A 16,193-nucleotide genomic window follows, 5' to 3' on the forward strand; every position below is an offset into this window, starting at 1 on the left:
ATTTTATTACCTGTCATCCGGTTATCTGTTTGAGTTGTCCTTGGTTGACTAGTTCAAGTCAAAAACATCTGCATTGCGATACAAAACAAATAAAAAATGCATGCATTGAAATCGTAACAGAGTCACATAGTTTATTTCCAAACAAATAAACTCTTGTCCAGTCCAAAAAAGAAAAGAAAACAAAAGAAAACAAAAATGAATAATTGGTAGGACTGTGTTCCCTCCTGACCAGGATATAAAAGAGCGGTTTTCCTTGTGTCCTGATAGGTTGAACCACCTGTAATCATGGGGAGGACACTACTATACAATCAAAGGGTTCATATTTGCAAGCACTTACTGCACAGGTGTGCCGTCACATCAAAAACTCATAATCACTCAAAAAGACAAACCAGACCCCTTCCCTCCCCATTTCACGCTCACGCCTGCCGGAGCAGAGACCCTCATTAGTACTCCAGAGCTGCTCTGATTCAATCCACTTCATTAGAAATATAGTACAATGAAATCAAATTCTTTGGGCTTCACCAACACGGCTGACCAGCATCAATGGTGCGAACGGTCAGCTGCTTTCCCGCTAGTCACCTTGGAGGACCAGATCTATGCTAAATGAGTAATTTATGCTCCTGGTATACTTTAATATCACTCTACGGGTTGCTGTCTGCATGTCTTTTTATATATATTTTTACATTTGTTTTTCATCTATACACTCAGACAAGTTCCACAAGATATCACAAGTAGACAGGCCGTATTGTAGGGAAGCTGGTTCCCGACTCACTAAAAAAAAAAAAAAAAAATGTTCTGATAGGCAGCTGTAGATATTTTTTTCTATCGAGAAATACCAACGTTACGGCACATTTGTATGGAAATTAATCTCAGAATAAATTCAAAGTTTACTTACCTGACATTTGTGATTTATAAAACATGTTTGTCCCAGTTGTAATCACACATGCATGAAGCACAAGTGAGGGGGGATATTTACACTTTACAGCTATCATACCCATTAAAACAGTCTGTAAGCAGTTTATAAATGGCTCTGTTCCCTTCGATTATTCCCTGAACTCTGGTTTTGACACAGGTATGACAGCTGATTTCGCAGAGACGCTTGGCAGGTGAGCACACCTGTTTAGAAAATGCCTGCGGGGCAGGGGGTGAGAGTGGGCCCAGGAACATCCCTCGCTTTCCGCGGGATCCAGACTCCTCAATACAGAAAGAAAGAATGGCCTTCTTGAGGGAGCAAAGAGATCGAAGGAAGTACTGTACTTCTGTATCCTTGAGCACCATTCCGTTTCATCCCGATCCCGCTATCTCCGGCTGAACCCAAGGGCAACCACAGACATAGTGCTTACAAAGTATTTCAAATAAAAAAGGACTAAATATTTAGAATACACAAGTATAATATATCAGCATGTCTGGGTATTCAGTTAGAGGAGAGGAAATCATCCCTTTGAGTTCTACTCGATCACAACATGATGCGGCCCTTTTGTCGCCTTAAAAAAAAAATAGTTATCCATCAGATTCCTGAGCTCGCCAAGCTCGCCCCAGCACAAGGCTCAACACAGTGGAGTAAACATCAGCCCGGAAATAAAGAAGAAAAAAAATGGTTTAAAAGCTGTCATAGCAAAGAACAGATTTAATCAAACCATCGTCGAGTTCTGGGGAAAACGGTCAATTTCAGGCTCCACTAACGCTTTAATATCAAGAAGGACATCCAATACAATTATTGTCTTGATTCTACCCGTTTTAAGGCTGCGATCCAGGGCAGCTAACAGGACAGTACCTTGTTACCGTTCAGTCTGAAGAGAATATAGTCATGGTAGGCAGAGGAAGTGCAAATGGGCTGTCTGCTTTTTCAACAACTCCAATGGTGGCCAAAATTGGATTTTGCTTAAGACAAACAAAAGATTCGCAAAAAAGGATTTCACAGAGGTAAGACACTTAAGTCTATTGCACTCACAAGTTAGGCCTCCAATAAGATGATGGGAAACTCACAAATAGCACTAAAATCGAGTCTCCCGCTAAGCACTGATAGGTTGAATAGTGTCATTCCCCCCAACGATTGACAGGAATTTTACAGAAGCGTTTATTCATCGTAAGGCAGTTTGGTGCTCTGCAGAGAGCCCAGTTACACCTCTCTACCCCCATCTTTAATACAGAGCAGCTAAAACCACAAGAAAGAAAGAACACAAAAACCCAAAGACAAGTAAATGAAATCTAACAGCCCTCCAAGTAGACAATTCTAGTGAAGTGTAAAATGTGTACCGTATCATTTCGTAGTATGTAATAAAATCTCTCCGTATGATTTTGATTTTCCGCGTGATGTCTGTAATATAAACGTATAGACTCAAACCCCGTTTTCCATTTTGTTCTGTCTCCGACCGTGTCGCCATACGAACGGCCAGGCAGCCGATCGAATAATGCGAGCTGGTTTGTGAGTACTGAAGATCGCCATCAGTTTTGAAGTTTCTCCGCTTAGAAACAGGAGCAGTGACGGTACCATCAGCAGGCTTGATTTGTATCTAGTCCTCGTAGAAAACCTCGCACAGCATTCGCACAGTCTTTTTCAATGAAACCGAATGAACATATACAAGGTTTCCGCTCGTGTCTCCATCTCCGACTCCCCGGCTCCCCGTTCTCGCTTCGGTAAGACATTCTCATCATCATCATCGAGTCCGTCCGAAACTTGAAAGGATTCGCTCAGGTTTCCCTTTTTTGTTTTACATGACAAAAAATTTCTTTAGGAATGGCATTTCCAATCTTGAATGGAATTGCTGAGAAACTCATGCAGGGGTGTGCACAGTCACAGTAATGGTGATAAGACGTTTTTCATTTGAGGGTAACATAATGATGACACTAAAACTTGATATGAAACATATCAGTGAAAGGGAAGGAAAGGTGTCGGGTGGAAGTGGGCGTAGGGGTCAGGCGGGGGGGCTCCGTGGAGTCGGCGAGCTCAGAGCTTCTCTGCGGATGGGATCCAGATGTAAGGGCCTGACTGCTCCTCTATGATCAGCTTGATTTTATTATAGATCTCATCTAGTGAGTCACCCTGGACTATGGCTGTAGAGAGAGAGAGAGAGAGAGAGCAATAATCATACTACTGTACACATAACTGTTGTTAAACAGTAACAGAGCGGCTGGACTAAAAGATTTTCTTCTGAATACAGTTAAGAGAAATCACATGATGGTGGTGGTGGTGGGGAGAAAAAAATAAATACCTGTGAAATACTCTCCAAACTCTTGTTCAAGCTTCATTGCCTTATCAAAGACTTTATTGGCTTGCTCATATGTCTGCCTCTTATTCATTTCCCTGTTAAACACAAAGAAGTGCATTACTTATTTCCCAATGCACAAGCACATACTGCAGTTCAGAATGATGAAAAAAATGACAGTTATGATATACTGTATACAATAAGACAAAATAATGATAAACTACCATTCAAAATTTTTTTCTTTTTTAAAGTCTCATGTTCTCCAAGGGTGTATCTACTTAATCAAAAATACAGTAAAAACTGTAATATTGTGAAATATTATCACAATTTAAAATAACTTTCTATTTAAACATGTTTTAAAATGTAATCTATTCCTGTAATGGCAAAGCTGAATTTTCAGCATCATTACTCCAGTCTTCAGTCACATGATCCTTCAGAAATCATTCTAATATTCTGATTTGCTGCTCAAGAAACATTTCTTATATTATTATCAATGTTGAAAACAGTTGGCCTGTTTTTTTAGGATTCTTTGATGAATGGAAAGTAAAAAAAAAAAAAAAAAAAAAGGGGGGGAAATAGGGAATGCACTAAAATGAAAATTGTGGGCCAAAACTGAAAATTCAGGATACACTTGTCCAAAGACCGAAAATATATTTTTTGTACAAACACTAAAATTTAACACAAATTTAAATTTCACACAAGGCAGTTTTTATATCAACTTTTTATTAATATGTTTCTACTCCAATTTGGTGGTGAAATATAAACACTTAAACAGTGGCTGTAATAATTTGCTTTCAAGACCGATTTATTCAAACATGCATGAAATAAATAAGACATCACAACATGCTGCTCTCTGGAGTTATTTTTTTCTAGCAAACTAAAGAGATTGGATTTTGAGAACATTGAGGTATGTTTACTTGACAATGATGTACTAAAAGTGGAAATGTTTTTCCTTTGTGTTCGTCCATCGCATAACATCGTTTTCAACCAAGAATGGAAAACTTTTTGTGTAAACAGCCCCTGAATGGTTTCTTGAGGTAAATGTAATTGGAAACAAAAATAAAATTTAACTATAATGTCCTCAGTTCTTATGATTTATGGGAATTATAAAAAAGGAGCAAGTGGATTTTTACCATTATAGGCTGGTTGTTTACACACACTGCAGACACACATCAGTGTTCAAAATGAATTTTGCCTAATAGGCCCCCTTTAAAAAAAAAAAAACATTTCCTTACTTATCCTTAACTTTTGAATGGTAGCAAATACATATACTTTACAAAATCTTACACTTACATTAGGGCCTCCACAGATTTTGGCTTGATGAAAATGGCGATTGGATAGAGCTGTGCTTGCTGCAGTCGCTTTATGGCATTCCCAGACACATCCAGGATACAGTGTTTCCCCTACAAGAAGATTAAAGAAACCCTTTCATCCTGTGTCACACTTTCACTGCACACAATAATTGCCACAGGGAAAATATTTTAGGATTAAACAGGAGTTTAGATCCTCTGGCATGTTTACACTAGGGAGTCACTGACCCTTTCAGCCACTGCCCGAACAGACAGGATGCTGGTCCCATACAGATTCTCATTGAACTGGCCGGCCTCGATAAATTTGTTGTCCTGAATATCCTTCTCCATTTGCTCCCTTGAAGCCACAAAGTGGTAGTCCTGCCCGTCCATCTCATTCTCTCGCCGAGGACGAGTTGTATCTGAGGAATCATGCATTTTACAAGTATTGCCAAAACATTTCATGATAAAGTTGTTTTGCATGTAGCCAGCATGGCCCTTTTTTTAAATTATTATTACACTCACGTGGAACGCAGGATCCAAATTTGTGAGGAAACTCCGAGATCAAGTCATCGTTTACTCTGTCCTTCATTGGACCCAGGATAATCACAGGCCTTGTGTAATGGACTGAAAGGAAAGCCAAATCAATGTTGGTCAAAAATTTCCAGCCTGGAGAATTATTCCTTGGCTTTATGGACAATGTCATGGAAAGCAGGATTTTCCCTTCTATTTTTAAATACAAGTGTTCTATGTACATATAAGCTTTCTTCCACAGTCCATCTAGATAATTTGTGAAAACTAAACTGCAAACACGAGTCAGAAATCAATCACATTAACAGATGACATACACATTTGCATATCGCCTACCACCTACTGCTTGACCCACCCTAATGAAAGACGGCACACAGACTTCTCGTTACTGCCACAACAAAACCCCTTAGTATATTTACATATACATCAATTTCAATTTTTCTGAAATTATTTGTCTTTTTTTTTTAAACAAAGTAAAAAAAATTCAGTCCATCTTTTGTACAGAGAAATGGACACTATAGCGTGACCACACAAAAACAAGATTATAAGCAGTGACTAATCCAGAAAAACATAACTCTTGGAATTTGGTGTGTTGTCATGTGGGTAGTATAAACTAGGATTAAGGGTCAGAGTGAGACTGGGAAAAGGTCATGTAAAACTAAATTAGAACCATTTCAAATATTATAAATGGACTTAAAAAGTGCAGAATGTCGTTTATGTTTATGAATACTTACTCTCCTGTCGAATCACTGGCTCATATGATAGAATTGTGTCTTCCTGACCCTCTGCATAATGAGAAATGACAAAATTATCCATATGAAACATGGTTTCATTTATCATCATTTAATACAAAAACAATCCACTTGAATTACCACTGGAATGAACGTGTAGGTGACACGAGTATATCTATGAATCAGTTTTTTGTTCATGCAGTAAAAGGTGAATGGCTTGACACTGATCAAATGCACCTTGGCAGACTATATTGGGACAGATTTAATTTAATGCAGTAAGTAATGAAAAGCATAAGTTAAAGGATGTTTAGAGCCACTTACTGGAACTGCTTTCACTGTCACTGGTGTTAGATGTCAAGCACTCTGTGGATATAAGATGTGGTACGTTTAGAAACGTCACAACGCACACTTTCACCCATATGCAAGATTAATATTATACCCAGCATAGCTTTGGATGAAACTATATACCCTCCCCTACCATCATGCCAAGAATAGAAAAGGCTGAGTGAAGAGAGGAAAACAAATACAGAAAACTTTTGGGCACTTAAATGGCTGCCGTTTCCTTAGAAGGGAAATGGTAGGATGAGGCAGCAATTGGAAATTAAGTATTTCCTTTTCCTACGACCCCAGTGATTTTAGATTCTGTGCTGAGCGTTTCCTATGACCTTGCCAATGTTCAGTTCATCAGACAGTGATACTGTTCCTCATGCCAAAGTAAACAAGCCAGCATTGGGTTCCTTACAGGAATCAAATAACAAACATCCCTCAGATACAGTGACAACATGATAGTGCTGGGATACTTAAAACACTAAACACGCTCTCATCCTGCCCAATATGAGCTGGTTCTGAAAACACTATGGGTCCTGAAGAGGTCTGCCATAGATTCACTTTATCTTTAGAGTGTCATATGGCAAACAGATCTTTGGTTTAAGAATATTGGACCCACTTTATATTTAGTGGCCTTAACTATGTAGTTACATTTAAATTAATCATTTGATACAATGCACTTATTATGTACATACATGCTTTTACATTTGTAGTTATATTTGTTAAAAACACCTGCATGTAATTACATCTGTAATTAATTTCTGTAATTACATTAATAGTTACACAGTTGACCCATCCCTTAACCCTTACCCCTACCCTTAAACCTACCCATACCACCAAACCTGTCCCTAACCTTACCCGTATCCCACCTCAATAGCACCGAAAGTGTTTTGCAATTCAATATGAACCCAATAAGTACATTGTGCTTATTTTTTGATGTAAGTACATAGTAGTTAAGGCCACTTAATAGAAAGTGGGACCAGAATATTTATGCGTTTAAAGCCTTTATGAAATCAAAATTTATCTTACTTGAATTTACTTCATTAATGCACATTCCTTATTGTGTAAGATTTTTCAATGTATGTTATCTCTTTGTAATCTTTTAAAACGTAATTTCAAAAGTTTCTTTTTCCACTGATATCACTTAAGCCATACAGATCATTAGATAATGTTGACCGATAGAAAATGCCTACTAAAGCATGGAGTCATCAAACTCACATTAGGTCTGGCTCCATAATGATACGTTACACCCACTTTTCACCTTCTAATCAATACTCGACGGATATAATCAAGTCCTACATTTTTAGTGGCTAAACATCCTGTTTCGCTTGTAAATTCATCACTAAAATGAGTTCAAAGAGTGGCAGATGATTCTTAATCAGAGAGGAGACTGAGTGAGAAAGAGAGAGGGAGGAACAGAAAGAAAGAATAAAATGTGTGTGTGGTGTGTGGCACAGCCGGTTCAGTTAGCTCAGGGAACAGCTGCTTGACAAAAGGAACCACACACTTACTCAAACTCTTTGATCCATAAAAGTCATCGCTTAACCCTGGGAAGTCCTGAGCGTCCCGACAGGTGAAAGCAAGAACAAAGAGAGAGAGCAGAAAGGAAGAAGAAAGAGGTTAGTGAGAGGCTAGTAGAAGAGAGGTGTTGCACTCTCAAGGGATGAAGGAATACTAACATCACCTTGCTGTGCGCTGAAAGATCTGGGTTGTCCGTTTGCAATTTTAGTACAGGGGATTTCCATGTAACAAAATTTTAATTCCAAATGCTGACGGAAACAGTTCTAAACTACTCTGACACAGATAGATGTTTGAGCACAGCATTTGAGTGTTAGTGCAGCCTCACACCTGTGAGAAGTACTGAGGTCCCCCTCAGAGCAAGACATAGGCCAGAGAGGCCCCGATTGGCTCTTTTTTTCTCACAGAAAGGTCAAGAGCCAATCAGAAGCCGTCTCCAGGGTGAGTGACAGTGACAGGATGAAGCATGAAGGACAGCATCAGAGCCCTAGTCACCCGCTCATACTCACGTTCGGTCTCCACCAACTCCTGCACTATATTCTCCTTGCTCTTGTAAAACGGGAACTTGCGCGATAGGTTGAAGCTTTTTTTGCGCTTCACTTTGACTGGCTGCGTGGAGATGAGCCCATGGTGGGGAATGGGGATGAGGAATGAAACAAACACAAAAAACAGAATGGGTTTCAATGTAATTCACAACACACATGCAAAAATAAAACCAAAGACGACGTGTGGTTGCACAAACAACGTAACTGGGGATAATGAATGTAAACGTAGCTCAGATGCAAAGCTTCATTCAGAAAAAAAAGTTTATTTTAATAAAGTTTTAACTCTGAATGTAATAAAGGGAATATGCAATTGAACAATAAAAGAGATGTAAAAATCTTCTTGACTGCATAAATTGCTGATAGAGATGCACCGGTCGATAAAAACGGAACCAGACGTTTTTTATTTTTATTTTGGCTGTTCTCTATTGCTCACAAACCACATTGCTATCATTTCCCAAAATGTCATTCATGTGGAAATATTACGAAGTCTGTAAAGAGACTTTACAGTAAAGAGAACATCTTTTGCCTGTTAACACAGGCAAAAGAAGGGACGCGCTGAAGACCGACGCAAAGAAGAGAACGCAGATATGCCAGCACAGCAAATACTGTACCAGGCACAGCAAGCTCACTGTTCGTAATGCCCGAAATATTAGACGAAAAACATAAAAATTAAATTGGGGGTGGGGGTTTATATGAATATATCTCTGAAGGGAATTGACTGTCTTTTGAAGGTACTTTCTTTTCCACTACACCTATATAAAGTAGTGTTTATAAGCTCAGCACTGCTTTGTGTACAGCAGTACCCAAAGAAACTCCTGCTGTTACATAAGCGCCACCTACTGTCAGAGACTGAATTTGCCTATTCATTCAGTCTGTCTGCTGTTTTTGTTTCATGTCTTTTGTAGCATAATTTCACAAATCTTAAGTCAGACCATTCTGTTTTTGCTTTAAATCTTGAAATTTTACAAATCAAATTCAAATAAAAACATATTTATGGAACATGGGTGTAGCATCTTTGTTTGGATCGTGATTAAAATGCAGTGGTTTCCTCTAATTTCAAAAGGCTACAGATATTTTTAAGGCCAGTTTGCCTGTTATAGAGCAAATACATTTTCTTAAAGAAATCCAAATCTGTCAATTTGGTTGTAAAAAATTCAGAATGGGAATCGGCCATTAAATATCATGATCGGTGCATCATTAATTGCAGCAGAAAATCATGGGTGTCAATGGTAAAAAAAAAAAAAAAAAAAAAAGTAGGTGAAGTGTGTAATTTTAAAATACTTTTGTAAAAAAACACGTTTTTTGTCTCACTGTTTAATGTGCAGAGTCAACTACACTACCATTCAAATATTTGGGGTCGGAAAGATTTTTGTATGTTTTTGAGAAAAGCCACGTATGCTCACCAAGGCTGCATTTATTTCATTAAAAATACAGTAAAAACAGCAATATTATAAAATATTATCATAATTTAAAAAGAAACGTTTTCTATTGGAATATATTTTAAAATGTAGTTTATACCTGTGATAGCAAAGTCTTTTTAGCAGCCATTAATCTAATCTTTAGTGTCACATGATCCATCAAAAATCATTCTAATATGCCAATTTGGTAATTTAAGGAAACATTTTTGTAACATTTCAGGAAACATTTCATATTATTATTATTAATGCTGAAAACAGTTGTGCTGCTCAATATTTTTGTGGAAACGGTGATGCATTTTTTCAAGATCCTTTGATGAACTGAACGTTCAAAAGAACAGCATTTATTTGAAATAGAAATATTTTGTAACATTATAAATGTCTTTACTTTATCGACCCCAAACTTTTGAATGGTAGTGTACCAGTATGCCATTTTGTTGTTGCACACTGTGCATGTTCAAAACATTGCTGTTTGTTTGAGCATCCTGACCAGTCCATTACACACTTCACCCTTAAAAGGTCAGTTCACCCAAAAATTAAAATTTGGTCATTTACTCACCCGTATGTCGTTCATTCTGCCAAATATCTCCTTTTGTGTTCCATGAAAGAAAGAAAATCATACAGGTTTGGACAACATGAAGGTAAATAAATGACAATTGTCATTTTTGGGTGAACTATCCCTTTAGATTACAGTGAAAAGAGTGGGCGTCTAAACAAAAACGTTTTTCTCAATCCTGAGTCTGGAGGGTCCCCCACAGCCAATCCAGGGCATGGAGTATTCTACTAGTGAGCAGAACATGAGAATCAGGTGTGTGGTGAGGGAAACATCAGAAATGTAAAGTGTTGGGAGGTCTTCAGGACCAGGATTGAGGAGCATTGATCTAACCATCACAGCTGATTATGATGGCACAGAGCATGTTTGTAATTGTACGCTTTTGTTTGTGTCACTGTGAGAAATGAGATGCTCAGTAACAGGAGCCTCCAGGATACTGTGAGAAGCCACCAATTCCCACACTCAGGGGAAGTGGGGCAGCTCCCATGAGTCCTTTACAGGAGGCCGACGACGATTCACTCACCCTGTTAGACTCAATCATGCCCGTCCTTGCGTGGAACTTGACTGTTTTTAACCGTGCACGCTCTTTCTTTTCCACCCTGTGGATCAAAAGATAAAAATGTGTGACTGGCAGTGAACACACTCCATTACTACAGGGGAAATGTTGTAATTTTATTGTTGGCAGTACTGTACCTTTTCTTGCTTGGTATGACCCCAATTTGCTCACTCTCCCCATGGGGTGTAACCAGCCGTGCCTGCCACCACTCATCATCGGAGGCATTGATGACATGCAGGATGTCCCCATAGGAAAAACTCAGACCCTGGCTAGGGAGGCAACTGTCCCTGGTCCTGTCATAGTCAAAAAGTGCCCTGGGAAAATCAAATGAAACAATCATACATCAACAGTGTGCTAGATGAGTGGATGTTCAGGTTTCATTGTAAAACATCTGTTGAGTTTGAGTAACCCACCCTGGTGTGGGGATACACATACAGCACAGCAGTACATAATAGGACATCTGCACCTTTTTTTTGTTGTTTAAATTTGTTTAACAGATGCTTCCTTATCGAGAGCAACTTACAGTCCACTTCTAACCAAAGACATAGCAACTGTTAATATTTTAATGTTTAAATATTTGGAAGATTTAAAAAAAAGTCAGCACAAGTTTGCATTTATTTGTTATTAGATGCAGTAAAATATTAACGTGACATTTTAATACAATTTAAATTAATGTCTTCTGTTTTAATCTATTCCTGTGATGTCATTACTCCAGTCTTCAGTGTCACATGATCCTTAAGAAATCATTCTAATATGCAGATTGGCTGCTCATGAAACATTTCTTATTATCAATGTTGAAAACAGTTGTGCTGCTTCATATTTTTGTGGAAATTGTGATACATTTTTTCAGGATTCTTAGATGCATAGAAAGTACAAAAGGACAGCATTCATTTGAAATAGAAATATTCTGTAACATTATAAGTCTCTTTACGGTCTCTTTTGATAAATTTAGCCCTTGCTGCATAAAAGTACTAGTTAAAAAAAAAATAAAAATCTAAATTTTGAACCATAGAATGTTTATTAGTTATGGTACAAATTGAACGTTTAAAACAACTTTAAGATTCAACTTTTACATGCAAGTGGAAAGCAGCCACCTACAATGGCACTTTTTTTTTTTTTTAAACCAATGTCTGCCTTTATCCAAATCAGGTCTGTTGGGCAAATGGTATGTCACATAATTAATAATTATGAGCCAATATTTATAATATCCCCCTATTTTTCATACTGTTGCTTGCTATGCCCTTCACAGTCAGTCCCCCTGGATAAACCTGTGTTTAAGCACTCAAGGCCACAATAGTGATAGAGGACCCCATTATCATCATGAGAGGGAAACCAGATGGCTGATCATGTTGAGTACAGAAACAGTCAGGCATTGTGTTCAAAGCTGAATGTCTTTACCTTGTCAGACAGGTAAATCCAAATGAAAGGAGAAAAACCAGTGGAGCAAGCCTTCCTGTTTCTCTACATACCGCTCTCCAAGGAAACACTAATTATAAACCCACTGAGACACACACACACTTAGCTTGCTGCACAGCTAAATCGAGGACAACATCGGGACTGTGTTTTAAGATAAAGCAATGCGGGGTGGGATCAGTGCTGACTGACATGCCTATACCATTTGACACACATTTATCTCATCACTGCACTGCATTCACAGGAATGTTAAAATACTTTGAGATCTCACACTTACCATCAACACGTGTGGTCAGCTGACTCATAAACTCACAGTCGCTGAACATTGCGTTAAGCACACTTTAGTTGCAAGCTACCATCAGAAATAGGCCACACATTCATTAGGCATGTTATATATTTAATATGCACATAACTAGACTGTCACCCATTTCTTTTAAAACTATCAAAACATCACCTAATTTTAAATAAGATCTTACTACTAAATCTGACCATGACGCAATTACACATCAAAAAATATTAGTGCCCTTTCACTTAATTTTCATCAAAAACAATTCAATTTCTTTTATATTGAAATTGCCATGAATTATTTTATAATCCCAATTCTTTATTTCATATTATTTGAATTTGGTTTTGAACTTTTTTTTTTTTTTTTTTAAATAATTTCTCAATGGTTTGGCCCAAACCAAATTTCAAATTGCTCAGGTTCTCTCAGGTTTGACTTCTCCCAACAATTCGTTTCAGTACTTTCCTCAGATGTTCAAGTGCATTCAAACCCAGTATCATAAGCTGCCTTTCCACTGCATACAAAAAAAATCGGAAATTAACTTAACTTTCATCATAATCATACGTGGCAATATTGGGAGAGAAGCTTGTTCTCGCTGCTTTGTAAATCTGGTGATACTTGCAGAGATGCATCCTCTGAGCCAGGGTGTGTTTTATCTTGTGTTTGACCGCAATATTTCTTTTTGCGTCTCAAGCAATTGCACCATATGCGACACAATGACTGCAGTGTACATTACTAAAGTTAATCTTTTTTTTTTTTTTTTTAAACATTTAAAGCTCAAATCGGATCTTAAAGGGGTGGTTACATGTTTTTTTTCTAGGCTTGATTGTGTTTTGGGGGCACAGTTTAACATGTCTTAATGCTTCGGGTTTTTTTTTAAATGCTGTATTTTTCATATATTTTATCTTAATTCTACACCTCTGTTTCCACTCTCATATGAACGGCTCGTTTGACTTCCTGCTTCTATGAAGCCACTCCCTCCGACATACGCAATGTGCTCAGATTGGTCAGCAGGTTGGTTACTGGCCCAGTCTGTCGTGATTCTCTGAAGCGTCCGGAAACGCCACGCCCCTTACCATTCGTAGTTACGCGCTTAGGTGGAAAGTAAATAATAGCGCCTACATTGCTGTATCAAATTGAGCCAAATCAGACCCAGATGAAGAGGAAAAAGTAGAACCTCTGCAATCGCGGCTTTTGAAGGATGTTTATGAATGGTATTTCATTTAGTATTTGTGTCAAAGTGTTTAGATATTCTGTCACTGCTGTTTGTTAGCTTTCAATATACAGTTTTATCCTGATTAAAGCTTTACTGTAGTAAATACATGCCTGAGTAGTCGCATTTTTGTAAAGGTAGCGTTTAATTTATAGCATGAACAACTGTTTGTCTATGAACATAGAAGTTTGTTGGTGTTTGTTGCACTAGAATTTAGCTAACAGGCTAGCAAAAACGAGTTGCTCTTTGTATACGTCCTAGATGCATTAAAAATAGCAACAGAACTATAACATTACGTTTAAAAGACAAACAATAAAACGTACTTACAGTTTGGGGCTGATAAACAGCAGCTTCTGCTTTTAAAGTGGGAACTGCTTCATCTTTCAGTAAAAGTCTTTGTGTAAATCCAGCATTAAACTCTCGTAGATTCAGGAAGCTGTCTTCAGCACCGCATCCAGTGTAGAAAATATCACAGATAATAATGGGTTCTATATCTTTTGATGCGTCGCACAGCTCGCATTCGGTGTAAACAACTCTTCCGCTTTCATTATGCTGTGCCACATGGCCTCGCCCACTTTGTTGCGTGTTCCCGGGGGCAGTGTTTATGTTAATAGCAAGGGTTTATGATGTCACCAACCCGGGAAGAAGCTCGTTGTAGTCCAAACCACCCGTTTTTGTAGGCAATAAACTGCCATAACTTTAAAAGACAATATCTCCGTGTGCATTGAACTTTCAGTGCTGTAACTTTGCAGATACTGTTTATGCTCAAGCAGCAACATTACACACTAACTAAAGTTAAAAAAGTGAAATCGCATGCAACCACCCCTTTAAAATTCCACATCCACACATGGTTGGGACTCCACGCAGCCCCTGTGCAACTCTCCATTGGAAATGAACGAATCCCGGTCCATCGGTCATCACTTGTCAACTACATTGGAAAGGCGGCTATAGAAGGCCACCTCAGAATTTACTTTTCATCCATTCTTGAGTGTTAACTGTGGTCTGTTCTGGCTTAATGACCTGCGACTGAAGTACAGATCTCTAACACAGGGCTAAATGTTCTGCTACACAATGACTTGATTGATCTCTGATTTTATAGTGCCATTCAAAGATTCAAGGTACCCTTTGCCAGAGGCAGCATAACAGACACCAAAACGAGTCATCTTGCGTTTTCTACCATGGAGACCATTTTCATTCAGAGAGTGACAGGTGGTTGGCCTCAAAACTGTTGCACCTTGAGCTAGATGTTCAGTTTGGATCTGTTTTGTAGATTCTCTTTGTTCCCTCTCTACCATTTGCACAATCTTTCATTGCTCTTGAATTAATTTTCCCTCTTACTGCCATGTCCAGGGACACTGGTTACAGTCCCATGGACTCTAAACTTCTTTATAAAATAATACAGTGTGCCTCAAAGCAAGCACTTCTCTTCATTTTAACTGACTGAATGAGTGTGGAATACGAACAATAAGGTTGGAAACAGAATTATCAGTACAAATATATCTGATGGTTACCAATAATATTATGAGATATCTTTATACTAATGATTTCAGTTAGGGCTGGGCGATGTATCGAATGCTTTTGTCACGCGCATTTCTGAAGCGGCATTTGAAGACAGAACCGTAGATCACTGATAAGACACGCAATATCACGTTCAATATCGATATGTATCGCCGTCGATATTGAACGTGATATTGTGTGTCTTATCAGTGAACTACGGCTCTGTCTATTAATTGCCGCTTCATTTGAAAGCAGGTGATGGCGATTTAGCGGTAATCAGGGAACCGGCTTTACTGAAGAAATGCGCGTGACAAAAGCATTCGATACATCGCCCAGCCCTAATTTCAGTTCTTGTTACTTCTTTAAGTCTCACTGCAAACAAAATGCATGTGCTGATGACAAAGATGTATAACTGAACACTTTTTAGAAATAAATAGTGAATTATTGAAATTTAATGCAAGACAGCTAATACTCAAGTTCAAACATGCCTTGATTATTTTAACTAGAATTTTACACCAAACGTTTTGAATCTAATTGGCTTCTATGGCTGTTTGTTCTTCCGATTGAAAAAGCACTTTTATAAATATTATATATCAAATACCAGTACAACTGAATGAAGGAATCTGAGGATGAAGAAGTTACCTGACGTAGAGGGAGCGTTTCTCACTGGTACGGAGGGAGCCGGAGCCAGAGCTCATGCTGCTGTTCATCATTTGCTCCCTCAAGTCGTGGATCTTGGACTCAAAACGACTGTATTCTGGAAAGAGACAAGTCACACAATCCGTCAGCAACACCTATATTTACAGTGATATTCTGGGCTTTGCTCCAGGTTTTATGAGTGGAAGTGCTTGTAGAGCAGGGTAGAGAAGGAAAGCTCAGCAGCTTATTGAGAACTGATTAATGACCTGGAGAACAGATGGATATTAATCATGTATCTGCATGAGCTATACGCTAATATCTCCTGCCAGATAATTAATTATGCATATTAATTAAGTAGAACATGCACTATTCAGTATAACGGAATGAAAACCTCCAACAAACGTCGAACCGAAATAATTTTTCACAGTGAACAAGGCTTTCGTTTCTGAAGCAGCACTGAAGAATGATGGCTGATTG

At 38.3% G+C, this 16,193-nt stretch overlaps 1 protein-coding gene across 8 annotated transcripts in view; it reads right to left on the bottom strand.

The window, feature by feature from the left end:
* Positions 1-58: 58 nt before the first annotated feature.
* dlg3 (discs, large homolog 3 (Drosophila)) overlaps positions 59-16,193 on the bottom strand; it is a 113,986-nt gene continuing 97,851 nt past the window's right edge. For 2 of the 8 annotated variants that reach the window (XM_067387243.1, XM_067387267.1), the window contains 12 exons: positions 15,720-15,834; positions 10,809-10,985; positions 10,639-10,714; positions 10,122-10,151; positions 8,112-8,211; positions 6,079-6,120; positions 5,761-5,811; positions 5,021-5,122; positions 4,745-4,917; positions 4,500-4,609; positions 3,213-3,304; positions 60-3,054 (listed from right to left, as the gene is read on the bottom strand). In XM_067387243.1, the coding sequence (XP_067243344.1) occupies positions 2,948-3,054; positions 3,213-3,304; positions 4,500-4,609; positions 4,745-4,917; positions 5,021-5,122; positions 5,761-5,811; positions 6,079-6,120; positions 8,112-8,211; positions 10,122-10,151; positions 10,639-10,714; positions 10,809-10,985; positions 15,720-15,834 (1,175 nt within the window). In that variant the 3' untranslated portion in view covers positions 60-2,947. Of the gene's footprint in view, positions 3,055-3,212; positions 3,305-4,499; positions 4,610-4,744; positions 4,918-5,020; positions 5,123-5,760; positions 5,812-6,078; positions 6,121-7,595; positions 7,642-8,111; positions 8,212-10,121; positions 10,152-10,638; positions 10,715-10,808; positions 10,986-15,719; positions 15,835-16,193 lie in introns of all 8 variants that reach the window. The other 6 variants (XM_067387275.1, XM_067387292.1, XM_067387251.1 and 3 more) reach the window with 5 other exon arrangements.

Source organism: Chanodichthys erythropterus, chromosome 1 (assembly GCF_024489055.1).
Source record: "Chanodichthys erythropterus isolate Z2021 chromosome 1, ASM2448905v1, whole genome shotgun sequence".
In the NCBI taxonomy this organism is placed as follows: Eukaryota; Metazoa; Chordata; class Actinopteri; order Cypriniformes; family Xenocyprididae; genus Chanodichthys; species Chanodichthys erythropterus.